The sequence below is a fragment of the Aphanomyces astaci genome (assembly GCF_000520075.1).
Source record: "Aphanomyces astaci strain APO3 unplaced genomic scaffold supercont1.15, whole genome shotgun sequence".
Taxonomy (NCBI): Eukaryota; Oomycota; class Saprolegniomycetes; order Saprolegniales; family Verrucalvaceae; genus Aphanomyces; species Aphanomyces astaci.
This window is the reverse complement of record NW_009798278.1, coordinates 849,404-862,547: the sequence shown is the minus strand read 5'-3', so window position 1 is coordinate 862,547 and position 13,144 is coordinate 849,404. Positions and strand designations below refer to the sequence as shown.

The 13,144-nt window shown below is 50.5% G+C and overlaps 5 protein-coding genes across 12 annotated transcripts in view; all 5 read left to right on the top strand.

Annotated features, from left to right (window-relative positions):
* Window positions 1-1,496, top strand: part of H257_07455 (hypothetical protein) — a gene marked incomplete at both ends in the record, with an annotated part of 3,505 nt that extends 2,009 nt beyond the window's left edge. Inside the window, one exon of the mRNA XM_009832993.1 lies at window positions 1,386-1,496. Coding sequence (XP_009831295.1) covers window positions 1,386-1,496 — 111 coding nt within the window. The remainder of the gene's footprint in view (window positions 1-1,385) is intronic.
* A 362-nt stretch (window positions 1,497-1,858) lies between these two features.
* Window positions 1,859-6,179, top strand: H257_07454 (hypothetical protein). Its single transcript, XM_009832992.1, has 9 exons — window positions 1,859-2,605; window positions 2,718-2,808; window positions 2,914-3,101; window positions 3,161-3,268; window positions 3,850-3,981; window positions 4,107-4,398; window positions 4,451-4,557; window positions 5,018-5,260; window positions 5,532-6,179. The coding sequence occupies exons 1-9, from the start codon at window positions 1,880-1,882 to the stop codon at window positions 6,132-6,134; spliced, it is 2,490 nt and encodes an 829-aa protein (XP_009831294.1). The 5' UTR covers window positions 1,859-1,879; the 3' UTR covers window positions 6,135-6,179.
* Window positions 6,180-6,473: 294 nt separating this feature from the next.
* Window positions 6,474-8,530, top strand: H257_07453 (hypothetical protein). Of its 5 annotated transcripts, XM_009832987.1 has the most exons (6): window positions 6,474-6,602; window positions 6,658-6,698; window positions 6,744-6,910; window positions 6,953-7,151; window positions 7,202-7,368; window positions 7,413-8,530. In XM_009832987.1, the coding sequence occupies exons 1-6, from the start codon at window positions 6,577-6,579 to the stop codon at window positions 8,439-8,441; spliced, it is 1,629 nt and encodes a 542-aa protein (XP_009831289.1). In that variant the 5' UTR covers window positions 6,474-6,576; the 3' UTR covers window positions 8,442-8,530. The 5 variants fall into 5 exon arrangements, with proteins under 5 accessions (XP_009831289.1, XP_009831293.1, XP_009831292.1 ...); XM_009832991.1 differs by having other exon boundaries at window positions 6,658-6,910; XM_009832990.1 differs by having other exon boundaries at window positions 6,474-6,698.
* A 158-nt stretch (window positions 8,531-8,688) lies between these two features.
* Window positions 8,689-11,137, top strand: H257_07452 (hypothetical protein). Of its 4 annotated transcripts, none has more exons than XM_009832985.1 (12): window positions 8,689-8,853; window positions 8,917-8,958; window positions 9,044-9,138; window positions 9,185-9,413; window positions 9,482-9,570; window positions 9,631-9,703; window positions 9,773-9,908; window positions 10,161-10,300; window positions 10,398-10,582; window positions 10,636-10,708; window positions 10,780-10,830; window positions 10,885-11,137. In XM_009832985.1, the coding sequence occupies exons 1-12, from the start codon at window positions 8,749-8,751 to the stop codon at window positions 10,966-10,968; spliced, it is 1,302 nt and encodes a 433-aa protein (XP_009831287.1). In that variant the 5' UTR covers window positions 8,689-8,748; the 3' UTR covers window positions 10,969-11,137. The 4 variants fall into 4 exon arrangements, with proteins under 4 accessions (XP_009831287.1, XP_009831285.1, XP_009831288.1 ...); XM_009832983.1 differs by having other exon boundaries at window positions 10,636-10,721; XM_009832986.1 differs by having other exon boundaries at window positions 10,780-11,137.
* Window positions 11,138-11,510: 373 nt separating this feature from the next.
* On the top strand, window positions 11,511-12,902 carry H257_07451 (hypothetical protein). Its single transcript, XM_009832982.1, has one exon. It carries the CDS (start codon window positions 11,759-11,761, stop codon window positions 12,416-12,418), a length of 660 nt encoding a protein of 219 aa, XP_009831284.1. The 5' UTR covers window positions 11,511-11,758; the 3' UTR covers window positions 12,419-12,902.
* Window positions 12,903-13,144: the final 242 nt, after the last annotated feature.

The window sequence follows — 13,144 nt, the reverse complement described above, 5'->3', positions numbered from 1 at the left end:
CTCTGGAGGCGGGGCTTGTTGCAGTTAAGGAGGGACTTGTTTCTCTCGGAGAAGCGATGCTCCATACCAAGCCTGCACCTGCCCCAGTCGTACCTGTAGTGCCTGAACACGAAGCAGCAACTTTAAGCGATGTAGTAGCTGCACTCAAAACGCAATCTGCCGCTATTACGCAACAGTCGAACGCATTTCTAAATTGCTTGAACATTTGTTGTAACAATAAATTCAATTTATTATTGTTCATCCAGTATCCTTGATATTCCATTTCGCTTGGTCACAGCTACGGCGCGGAGCATCTTGTTTGTTTCCACTTCGGTTTCATCACTCGGTTGGAAATAGATATTTCGGTCACGTTCGTTGTTGGGAGTCGAAAACAGGCCATCCTTAAATTAGAGGAACATATTGTGAAGCACAAAACAGGCCACGATGTGCGAAACGGTTCGACTCAACGTGATTTCACTCATCGTGCACTTTAAAATCCGAAACCGTTCTTTCAGTCGACCAAACGCACACTCGACAGGCATTCGGGTGCTGGAATGCTTAAAGTTAAATCGCTTTTGACGCGGTGTCAAACGACCACCTTCTTCGTGGGGATACTCCATGATTTTGATACGCCAAACGCTGCAGCCGTTTCGCGATAACCACCAGTGGAACCCAAAAAATACAGGAAAATGGCCACTTTCTTTTCAAAAGAGTGCAGGGACACCCGCAAACTATAGGCCACCATTTCAACACGAAGGACCCTGACCAGTTGGATAAATGTGGCTTGACCACACCGCAGATTGGACAGAAACCACTGCTCGTACGCCAAATTACCAAGCATTGAGTCAAATTCAATGTGAGTTACAGTGAGAATGTTGTACTTGTCGTGGCGGGCGCCAGTGGACGTGACAGCTAAGCATGCGGCAGTCACAGCAAGGATGGCAGCAGACACAACGGCACGATCATCAACCATTGTCAAGTGGCGGCAGGCGTTAACACAAAAGTGACGACAGTGTCCGGTGTTAACACTTTCCGGATAAAAATCCCATATGATTTGTCAAAAGCATCGACGGGTGTGGAGTCAACGTTCCCCGACCAGGGCCTTATGCCCTGGTCCTAAGGCCCTGGTCGGGGATGCCCTGGTCGGGAAACGTTAACAACCTTTGGTGTTGTATGGCTGCAAGTATACATATTCAGAGGTTTGTTCTGTGATTGGTGCTTTTCTAATTTGGGGCTTAGTGATTGGATTAGTTTTATAAATCATCAATTGGCACTTTACATTACCGAAAATATAATCAATATATCTTGGTATAGAATCATACAAATGCCAAGTATAAATTAAACACTAGAAAAATAATGGGTTGCCGTGAAATTATTTTGAAGTACAAAATGTCCATTAACTTTAGCCGGTCAGAGGCGAGGAATCACAATCCGAACAAACGATCGACGACGTGACCTTCGACCTGTGGGTGGACGACTCGGACTTTGTGGGGCATTACCGAGGCATGTACGACTGAAATGCGCCCACGAGTGGCGTCGTGATGCCGTGGAATCCATGTTGGATACGGCATATCTGCCATTTTATGGAAATTATGTACGTTATGGGATCATGCCTGCACGCTATCTAGAAAGTAGACTTTCTCCTTATACTGCCATTTTGCTTGTTGTTTTGAAGGGGATTGATTCATCGGTTCTACTGTACCTTCCTGGCAGATCTCCAAATTAACTGCGACGCCAATGAAGCTTCAATAAAATGCCTAAGTTTATGCCGAAGTACAGTATTAATACCTGGTAAATCTTCTATTATCTGCGGCACATATGCCGAATTTAATCATCCCGACACCGGATACCATACCGATTTATCCGGATAGTTGTTCATTTCGAGTGCACCGCCAGCAGCATGGGGGTGTGGACAGAACACAAGACCAAGGACGGTCGATCGTACTACTACAACAAGCACACGAAGGAGAGCGTATGGGAGAAACCCGATGGGTTTGTGCCCAAAGTGGTCGCGGCGACGGATGCGAACCAGGCACCGGAGTGGGAGGAACGCATGGACAAGAAGAGCCAACGGCTGTACTATTACGACCGCGTGAGCAAGACCAGTCAGTGGATCAAACCCGAGGGAGACGTGCCCATTACGAGCTACGTGACCAAGGACAAGGGTCAACAGGGTAAGGTCGATGCAGCAGCATCCACATCGACGGCCGATGGTTTGAGTGCAAGCTCTTCCACCACACCCACCGGCACCAAGGACAATGCCACAACACCAAAGGCATCCGCGATAGACTCGACGGCGACAAAACACCACCATCATCATCATCATCGCCATCGTCACCACCACGACCATGAGATTCCCGACCACGAAGGGGGAACTGTGAAGCCCGACGACGCAGCCGTCGCGTCGACGGCAGTACAAGACGCGGACGAAGAGGACACGTCCAAGTCCAAGAAGCGGAAAAAGCGCGAGAAAGGCGCATCTTCGTCGTCGACGAAAACCAAGTCGAAAAAGCAGCACAAAGCCGCCGCGGACCGTCCGAAAAAGGCGACGAGCATCCTTCGCGACACGTACGACGTGGCTGACACGACCCTGGAAAGCACCGACGAAGCAAATCACCTGTTGCAGGTCTATACATATATATATATATATATCGTACGTCACTGGTATCCAAGAATATATATATATATATATCTGTGGAATCGCACTTTCAAAACGATATCATGGGTATGTTTGGTAGGTACTGGGCCACACGGACGCGATCATGGAACTAGACATTTTGACCACGATCAACGGGTTTCTGCGCACCCACCCCGACGCCAACGGCCCCGGTAATAATCTAGTATTGCAGGATGGACCATGTTTAGAATATATTATTTTATATAAATATTCTGGCAACTATGCCGCAAGATCGATTTCATGGACGGGATCTGTAGAAATGCTGGTCAAGCAGTTGTCGTCGTCATACAGAGGCCATGCTCAAATGTGTCGCTTGGTCGGGACCTGGCTTGATGCGGCGATTCCACCGACCACCAGTCGTCCCGATGACGACGATGTCTCCGCCGACAGCCTCATGTTCCACACACTCAAAGCCGCCATCGTTGACCGCTACGACCCGAAACTGGTGCACATGATCGATCATACCTGGTCGTGGCCTGTCCTCATGATGCATGTATGATCTAGTTGTCGAACGTGCTCAGCGATTCGATTGCCGAGCCCGACTGGTTGAATACGATGCTACATGACCGCAAATGGCGACTCATGCTGATCGAGCTCGCGGAAAAACACAAGGTACATTTGATGTAATATATAATATATACACACAGTAAAAAATCTGGATATTGTTATGTGTGTGTATCCAGTTTACGAATGTACAGTGGGTGCTGTATATATAATATGTATATACTAAACATATAATTATAATGATGAGTTTCGGGGATGAAATTACTATAATAATATGGAGGTTTATGTATTTATTTATGGAAACATTAGTTGTTTCTGGGATAAATCGTATCATAAGGAGGTTTAATCTTATATATTTATTTTCTTGATGCGATAACATACTATCATAGGTTTGGGTTGTATTGTGCTTTTGAGTGACATTTCATTGTGTTGTGTTGTGGTTTCTCGTTGGAACTTCAATCGATTTGATTGGCTACCTCAGATGAGCTCAAAATTATTAACCAATCAAAACCCATTTCTCAATGAAATTCAACCAATCAGATCGATTGTGGATCGGTTTGGTCGGCGCGATATTCGATTGCACCCCCTCCCCAAATTTGTATATCAAATCGACAATATATCAAAACTTTTTATTAATGTTTATGGGATGAATACTATCTTCTGGAGGTTATATTATCTTTCGAGCGTAGACATGCAGTTTACTCCAATATGCGATCCGGCGCATTTCCGAAGCCGGCCACCACAAAGAAATCGCGTCTATCTCGACAGCCAGCGACGTGTTTCCCGTGTTCAACGCCGTCGTGGCCGACATTCTCAAGCGGGTAGATTCTCTCTTTTCGATGCTATATATATATATATATATATACATTTTTGCAAGTATATACATATATATATATATTTCCTCAGCCTTTGCAAGTCCGACATATATGAGTCAACGTCATGGTAGATCCCGTTTGCTGGCGTCGACGACGTCCGGGAAGACTACCTCGCATTGCAAAAGATCTGCATGCACTCTGCGTATTCGTACATTTACACGCAGCAAGTTCTGCTGCAACTCGACCAAACGCTGTCCACGTCGAGTGTGCATGTGCTTCCGTACCGGTCCAAGCTGGAGCGGCTGCGGCAAACTCTGCACGAGGCCGTGCTGACCGCCCACGGGGATCAAAAACTGGACTCGCTCCATGTACTCAAGCGCGCGGGGGTGTCGGCGGCGTACCCGGCGCTGTCGGAAGCCATCGGTGGGATACACGACAAGGTGTGGTGGTTGCTTACTGTATTTGTGGGTCGTAGGATTGGTGCTGCACGAACAAAAGTGTTCCCAAGTGGCGAGTGAACTGCTCAAGGCCGTGTATACGTCCCCATCCCCGCCCCCCGTCGCCCATATTCGGGAACACGTGGTAGGACTAGTTGCGTTTTGGAGAGCTTTGCATGTGATATCTGCCCGACTATTGTATATATCTTTGCCAGTGGAACCTCTATTATCATCATGTCGTGTTTCAATATGGGGGTGGTTGGTGATAGTACGTACGTACATTCGTGAGGTTGTGGATAGACATGTACTTCGTGTTTGTGGTGGTTGATGGGGATATTCGTGCGGATACTAATATATTGTGGGATGCGGTAATATATATATATATATACATCACGACCCCGTTAGGAATCGATGCGATTGGCTCGTTCAATGTTGAGTGGATATCATTGGCTGTTATACGAATATTCAGCCAATCAAAAGTCCTAGCGTGATTCACTATATGAAACCCAATGGAAGCGTGAAAGTTTATAGCGCAAATACACAATATATTTTGTGTGTGGTGGCGCGAATGACCCTAATAATATCTGAATGATATGTTTATATAGATTTTGCGACGGCTGACCACGGCGCTATTCCATCCCTATGAAGCCGTGGAGAGTGCCGGTCATCGCACATCGTGTGCGTTTGTGTTGGCATATGCGGCCACGGTGCAAGACACCCGCCCGCTACTGGCGACGACGACCGACGACCAAGCGATGTCGTGGGACGAAGCCCAAGTGCACACGATAGCCGCGGCGCTGGAGGCGGCGTCCACCGTGTGCAAGTCCGAAACCACACTCAGCTACAACGTACGTACAGTCAATGTGTATCCGTCACTTTCTATCTATCTATATATATGTTGCGTGTTGAAATATATAAGTCGATATACTACGTAGCATATATATATTATATATATTGTCGTATCGAATTTCGCCGCCGAATCGAGACGCTATTGGGTGAATCCAATTCTGAGCGAGAGTGGATCTGATTGGCTCGTACAAACGAACAATAAATATATTCAGCCAATCAGAACGTCACTCAATAAAGTTACTACATCGACTTCACATGATTGTTGAATAGATGAACGAGTCGGACGCAGTGGACAAGTTGGTGCGGTCGATGGCAATTCCAGTCGTGTCGATGGGCATTCTGCACTGGTTGCAGCTTCTCGTGGCGTCCAAAACGTTCTACAACGGCCCGTTCTTCCACGCGGCGTTCCCCGTGGTGATGAGTCTGCTCCGCCAAGCCATCGCGCTGCATGTGGGTCAATGGCCGACGGTATTTCAGGTCCTCGTGACGTCAGTGCGCCTCCAACCCGAGTCGAACCCGGTCAAGGTGCTCGAGACGAAGAAGGAAACGCTGCGATGCATGGTGCACCTCATGACCTGTGGCTATATCTTCCCCGTGCTGCACTTCATTGCTACCCAAACCGACGACTTGGACCAAGCCTTGCTTCGCCACTTCATCCAGCTCGTGCTCATGCGCATCGCGCCGCCGTATTCCCTTCGATTCACCACCGTGTTAAGTGACATCCTGTTGCATCCCAAGGTGTCGCAGGCGTTGCGCACGTGTCCAGTTGAGACCAAGGCCAAGCTGAAGGAGTTTGCTCATGTGTGCCAAGCCGAAGACGAGTTGGCCGCTGACATCCGTCGCACCTTGAGCGAAAGTTATGAGGATAATTGATCAAGTTATCCGGATTTGGAGTATGTTTTAACCGGACAATTATATAATTAACCATATATACATACAAAAGCTAGTATAGTTGCTTTTTTATTATTACGATGATGGTGTGGACTCACTTGTCTGGGAAAGGGCCTGAGGCGGGAATTCCCAGTTAATTGTACTACAGGTGGTTGTGACTTCCCTTGGGGTGAAGTATTCATTTTCACAGTATAACCAACCCCATCCAAGTTTAACTTGGCGCCCCACGCTCCCGACCTCAAATTCAGTTGCGGCATACTCAGAATATCAGTTGTCGGAGGTTCTATCGAATACTAACAAATGTATGGCCAGTCACGTCGTCGTCATTCAGTGAGGGTGAACTTCGGAAGCGCGGCACGGTCAATCGGTGGCGGCGGCAACAGACACAACATCAGGCAATAGAGTAGGAGCGATAGGAATAGATATGACAGACAATTCCCCAAAGATCGGGTACGTTCAACGCGATCATGCCTCTCTCTTGATCGCAGGACCTGATGCTGCTTAGGAAAATATTCATCGGCGGCTTGTCCTATGAAACCACGGACGGTACGTGGTGACTCTACGAGAATGAATCAAGCGATGTGTGCGTAGAGAAACTGCGATCATATTTTGGCGCGTACGGGACAGTGACGGACGCCGTCGTGATGAAGGACCCGATATCGCGGCGATCGCGGGGTTTTGGCTTCATCACGTATGCCGATCCTGGCTGCGTCGATAGGGCCTTGGCGCAGCCAAATCACGTGTTAGACAATCGTAGGGTACGTATATCCTCTCCATCGTCCTCGCTCATGAACATGAAGGTCGAGGCAAAACGGGCAGTTCCTCGAGCTGAGAGTGCGCGTGACGCCAGTAGTACAACATCGTCCCGAGGAGGTCCCGCAAGCGCCGCGTCGTCGTCAAATGGCGGTGTTGCAGGGTTGTCAAGCAGTGCGAGCAGCGGTGGCGGAGCTGCCACGAAGAAGATCTTTGTGGGCGGGTTGCATTACGAGACCAAAGACGGTACACGACGTACCTCTCCCCAAGCTGTCGTCGTGATTGTGATTGAGTAGCCGAGTTCAAAAAGTACTTTTCACAGTATGGCAAGGTCGTGAGTGCTGAAGTGATGTTCAACCGCGAAACCAACAAGTCGCGCGGGTTTGGGTTTGTCATTTTCGAAACGGAGCACAGCGTCGACCTGGTGTTGCAGGACGGAGGCCACGTCCTCGACGGCAAGTCGGTACGTCTGCTTCGAATCTTGTCAGAGTCTCAAGTGTGGGGTAGGTTGAAGTGAAGCGCGCTGTGCCCCGGACAGACGCGCCGCCTCCCAGCAGCAGCAGCAGCAGCGGGGTCCCGTCGGTGGCCATTCACACCCAGGCGGCGGTGTCCACATCCCGAGGTTCGTTCAGCGACGACCTGTCGTCCACCCCCAAGCACCTCTTGAGTCCCCGATCCAACCCCCCCGCGTCCCCCGCGAGTCCGGCTCCGTTGGCTTCTGTGGGCACGTTTGGCGGGTACGCAGCGGCTGTGCGGTATGGCGGAGGTCGAGTGGGGCATTCTTCTTTAGCGCATGGGGCTCCGCCAGGGCTGGGGGAGATTGAAGCCGGTCTGGATGGGCTGACGATGGACACATTCGGCTCGCAGCAGCAACACCGCCATGGCCCTGACCAAAGCCGCTTGTTTCGCACACACGGGGACGGGTACGGCCACCACCACCATCCTTCGTACTTGTCCCAGCACGAGTATGTGGCACCACATCAACTTGCGCCGCAGTGGCAGCAACGGCACCAGCAACACCAACCTCCGCCGCACTGGCAACAACCACAGCAGCAGCAGCAGCACTCGTGGCCATCGGATGACCACCATCTTCCGCTGCGAGCGTCGTCGGTCGACTCGAATGTGTTTAGCATGTTTACGCCGCCGCCCCATCGCGCGGCCCCGCCACCACCCCCCCCCACCGCGGCGCCGTCATCGTCCCCTACTCCACCTCCGCGATGGGACCAAGGCGGGTTTCAATTTGGGGGCCTAGGGGGAGGGTTCACACGGACCAACACCTCCCCCCCCACGTCCTTTGACAGATATGGCGGAACAGGGGCGCCTGTTCCCCCGTCGTTGACGAGGCTCGCGCTGGACGACGACGAGATTCCGCCGCTGCGGTTTGGCGACCCCGCGTATTTGGGTATCGACGCACGACAACATAGCACCAGTACCAGCCATCCCACCCAGCCAAATCCGACGGCGGGCCACTATCTCTATGAGCGCCATGAAGACGATACCCACAGCGGCGGTGGCTATTACACCCAGTATAGATAAGCCAAGACAGTAGATACACGAGTAGTAAGTAGTAAGTAGGCAACCACCACAAAACATTGTTAACTGCTACCACAGTTTGATGTGAAATATCCATTGACTTCAAGTATGTACAGTAGCTCGTACAACCAGCCAACGATAAGGAAGTGCCCATTTTGAAGTTGACGTTCGACGGGTTGTGATTGGTGGAGTTATCCGGACGTGTCCTTTCGTGTCCGGATATCTTCCGTGTCCCGTTAACATTCGAATTCGATCGTGTCGTTAGGCAAAACAATACTCCTGCAAACCCCGTAGGACTGTCGTCGTCGACATGTTTAGCACCGCCGCCAAGGCCACGTCCGTGGATGCAATTGCTGCGTCCATGAACACCATGAAGATTTGCCACGGCTCCAAGATCAACATGCAGGAACATGATGTAATGACTAGTACATCTACCACACGAGCAACGCCCCAACGTGTGTGTTGTGTCGATTCTTAGAGTTGGTGCAAGCAAACCGTGCGCAACCCCATCGTGATTTCGGTACGTAGGCCACACATGCACATCTACCAACCCACCAGTGTTGCCAAGGCGAATGAATAATCATGTCACGTGTCGCTTTCTGTAGGTGTCCGAGCCCGAAACCCGCGGCAGCTACATCAAAAAGTACACGACGTACGCTGTGCGCCAAGACTCGTCTTCCGGGGTCCGTCGGCGCTTCAGGTATGCTTCGTCCTCCATGGCGCCATGCTCATCATGGACGGAGTAGTGACTTTTCGTGGCTACATGCGACGTTGGCCGGTCGATACGTGGGCATGCTGATTCCATCGATGCCAGAGAAAGTCGTGTACAAGTCGGACGCGTGCATCCGGAGCCGCATGCGCGGGCTGACCATCTTCGTCAACCAGATCATGCGCTCGCCGTACCTTCGGCAGGACGCGGCGGTCGTCGGGTTTCTCGGCGTGGCCGACGACACTGAGTGGGACCATGTTAAAAAGGTCCTCCGAATCCAACAGTGACAAAAGGGGGTGTTGCGTTGACAAAAGGGGGTTTTCTTGTTGTGTAGTCGTCCAGTGTGTTGGAGAACGCAGGGGTGGGCCATCTGAAGTGGATGCAATGCTTGATGGCGTCGGTGGTCCCCGACGACCCAGACAAGTAATAACTCATATATATATATACGAGTGGACGATGGCTAATACACTTCTGGATTGGTAGATTTCTCGTAGGCATCAAGCGAGACGTTGAACATGTCGAGAAGTGTTGTGCGGACTTGTCGACAAGCACCAAAGTAAGGACGACTACATGTCATGAGATAGGTCTCAAGAAACTATATATTATATATATATATATGGCGTAGAAAATCGAAGAAAAGTGCTCGGCGTTGTCCAAAGACATTTCCGAGCTGCATTTGGTGTTTAATCAATGGAAGAACGTCGAATTCAACGCCTGTGATGACAAGCACACGGAGCTCAACGCAATCTTGTCCACCACCAGTACGTCCCAAAAAATATATATATTATATGTTGGGAATTCGCTATCATGTTTTAAAAAATCGCGTGGTTCTGAAGCACGGATTAATTGAATATACTTGTCCTTTCTGTAAGAGCCAATCAAATCCACTCAAAATTGGATTAGCCAATAGCGTCGATTCATGATTCGATCTGGAAATTTGTACCACCGAATCCACAATATATTTGATTCTGTTTATATAACGTTAAAAAGGAAGCTAACATTTGAGGTACTAGCGACGACGATGGCAGGGTGGCATGACGTGCAGTACCACCAACCAGTGATCCACGACCTCATGCTGCACGAAGGCATCAAGTACATCGCCGCGCAAGTCCGGGATTTTAAGGACATTCTCAAGCAGCGCGACGCGGCACTGGTAAGGGCCCTTTATGTTATAGATGTTATAACAATCATTCTTATAGTTTGTTATATAACGATTATCGACGTTTGTACAGTATTGACATTTCGAGTAGGCACAACACGACAAGGTGACCAAGCCCACGCCCGCCGTTGGAGTTTCGAAGACGCACTCGTACTTTCCTCGGTATGTCGCCACTGAGCCGACTGCGGCCGACATGGAAGCATCGGCGTCTCGGCACGAACACATCGCGTCGTGTATCACGCGCGCGCTGTTCTTCTCGGAAGCCAAGCGCATCAAGTAGGGTGTTTGCTGCCTTGATGGTTTGGTAGTCACAACGTGATGGGGAGTAGGTCGCTGAAGGCGCAGTTGTTGCGGGACACGATGGGGCCGTTTGCGTGTGCAGAGTACCACGTAGCAAAACGCGTGAGTATTCTATGTTAGTAGTAGACCTACTAAAGCCCCCTTGGGACCTACTAATGAACTGGTGTTGGTAGATGGCGACGGTGTGGGGCAACTTTATGTCGGCCGCAGACATTTCCCAGACAGTATTATTCGACTTCGTATTCATGATGGAAGCGACTGAAGATGATGGTACTTAGGAAATGCTCGCGGCGGCCAAGGGGGTGTTGGATGCCGCCGATGCCGCCGACCCTCACGACAATCAAGTCGACGCTACTTCATAAGCCGATCGTGCGCGACTTCATCATACTCGGCAGGTTGTATCCAGTTGTAGGCTGTACATACTAGTACTGGATCCTGCTGGCCAGCACTGTACTACTAGTACTTAGTAGGTAGTACTTGTAGTTAACCGTCAAACTTGCCCGTGTTGCATACTACGTACATACATTCTCCAGTACATAGAACATGCACGCTTTACACTCTGTACCTTTGGAACTACTGTTACCGGTATAATTATTAATAATAGTATTAATAGCATTAATCCATCGAATTACTAATACTGTTAGAAGTAGAAACTATGAAATCGCATATATTGTGAATTCGTCCAAAATTCGCCTGGTTTGTCGAAGCAATATTAAATCACGCCGGAGTTCTGATTGGTTGAATATGCTGCAAGAGCCAATCAAATCCACTCAAAAAATGGATTAGCCAATAGCGTCGATGATTCGTGGCGAGATACATTCGATTCGACGGGGTCTGGAAATTCGTATCCATAATATAACGTTATATACTATTACTAATAATAGTATATACTACAAAGCAAGCGGGTTGATGAAAATATTAAAATATTACATTAAGTGAACGCCTACGACTACTAGTCGTCGCTAGGATCTCGGGGTGGTGGTGGTGGTGGTAGAGTTCTTGGAGGGCAGAGTCGTCGGCGGTGGTGGCGGCGGTGGTAGCAGGTGCTGCATCGAAGCCGTCGGCTGTGGTTGGCCATACCGAGCTACATTGTTGTACGCATGTGGTTTGGTCGCATGTCCAGGGTGTGGTTTGTGGGGGTCGGACGCCGCCATGCACGCCAGCACCGCTTGCATGTTGCGGTCCATGGCGGTCATCTGCGCCTTCATCGCGTGGAGGTCGGCCTGGAGCGCCGTGACGACGTTGGTGAGGTCGTGTATCCGAGACGTGAGGAACTCTTCCTGGTCCGTGCCCTTCTTGGGCTTGGGTTTGATGATCGGGAGCTCGCCCTGCATGCCTCGGATGAACTGCGGGTGGCTGAACTCGTACATGTGCCCCTGGCGCTTCATGCGGCGGAATCCGTACGAGTTGAGCTGCCGCGCAAAGCTCTCAAACTTGATGGGCTTGAAGTACAGTGGGATCACCTTGCGCTCGAACGTCGGCACGTCGTACACGGCAAATGACGTGCCGTTGTCGGTCCACCCCGCGATGGACGGCGCGCACTTTTCCAGCATGTTGTACAGCTTCTTCATGTACAAGCGCGGTTTCTCGAGCACTTGGCGGTCCGCGTCCGTGTCGTTGGTGGACGATTCCAAGTGGTCGTCGTGGTCGAGTTCTCGGGGACGCTTCAAACCTCCCTGTTGTGGTTGCACTCGCTTGGGACTGCAGCTTTCGATGTCGGTTCGCGCGCCGTCGGGGCTCTCCTCGGGGTTTGTAATAACGGCGACTGTCGTAGCTGCAGACGATGGACGAGGAGTATGCGAGAGAGATTGAAGCGATGGAAGTGTCGGTGTACTTGGCTGAGTCGTCATCGGTAGACACGGCGGCGTCTGCATGATCGCTTTCTTGTCGTCCATCGGTGACGCCTTGATGGACGCTTCAAGCGCCAACCGATCGCGGCTGGCGTAACTAATGATCGACACGCTGGCCGGACGAGTCCACTGACTCAACTTACTCACGCGATCGTAGTAGTAGAGCGTCAGACTCTTCTTGTCCAGGCGTTCTTCCCAGTGGGCGGCACCGTCGCCGTCGACTGCCGGTGCCGGAGACTCGGCAAAGTCTGGTGGCCGTTCCCACACGCTCTCCTTGGTCTTCTTGTTGTAGTAGTACGATAACCCGTCGAGGTTCTTGTGCTCTGTCCACGTGTGGCCGCCGACGGGACCTCCCGATGCGGCGGCCGCGCTTGGCTTGGTCGCGTTGTTGTCGTCCATCTCGGGAATATCGGAGAACTTCCTTCGATATTGGGTTTGTGTGGAGAACTTTCCATCGCGAAGTATCACCACGGCGATTAGGGGTAGTAAAGAACATCACGTGGATGATCCGGATAAACCAGGGTTCAACCGATTACTCACGATCCATATAACCTGTTTAACGTGTTCATGCAGGCCATGCATATCACACGTCGAGGGTGTTTGAAGCGTAAGGTGGATGCCTTAGCACTGCAAAGGTATAGGGATACTTATGCACATGCAAATGCCCTGGGTCCTGGGTTTTCTGCGA

Excerpts from the sequence above, each read along its gene's own strand:
- H257_07454 (XM_009832992.1), top strand. The coding sequence starts at position 1,880 with ATGGGGGTGTGGACAGAACACAAGACCAAGGACGGTCGATCGTACTAC. Across the intron at positions 2,809-2,913 it reads CCCCGACGCCAACGGCCCCG|AAATGCTGGTCAAGCAGTTG; the intron begins GTAATAATCTAG and ends CGGGATCTGTAG. Across the intron at positions 4,399-4,450 it reads GGCGCTGTCGGAAGCCATCG|GATTGGTGCTGCACGAACAA; the intron begins GTGGGATACACG and ends TGTGGGTCGTAG.
- H257_07453 (XM_009832987.1), top strand. The coding sequence starts at position 6,577 with ATGACAGACAATTCCCCAAAGATCGG. Across the intron at positions 6,603-6,657 it reads GACAATTCCCCAAAGATCGG|GAAAATATTCATCGGCGGCT; the intron begins GTACGTTCAACG and ends GATGCTGCTTAG. Across the intron at positions 6,699-6,743 it reads GTCCTATGAAACCACGGACG|AGAAACTGCGATCATATTTT; the intron begins GTACGTGGTGAC and ends ATGTGTGCGTAG.
- H257_07452 (XM_009832983.1), top strand. The coding sequence starts at position 8,749 with ATGTTTAGCACCGCCGCCAAGGCCACGTCCGTGGATGCAATTGCTGCG. Across the intron at positions 9,139-9,184 it reads GGGGTCCGTCGGCGCTTCAG|TGACTTTTCGTGGCTACATG; the intron begins GTATGCTTCGTC and ends TGGACGGAGTAG. Across the intron at positions 10,722-10,779 it reads AAAACGCGTGAGTATTCTAT|ATGGCGACGGTGTGGGGCAA; the intron begins GTTAGTAGTAGA and ends TGGTGTTGGTAG.
- H257_07451 (XM_009832982.1), top strand. The coding sequence starts at position 11,759 with ATGCACGCCAGCACCGCTTGCATGTTGCGGTCCATGGCGGTCATCTGC.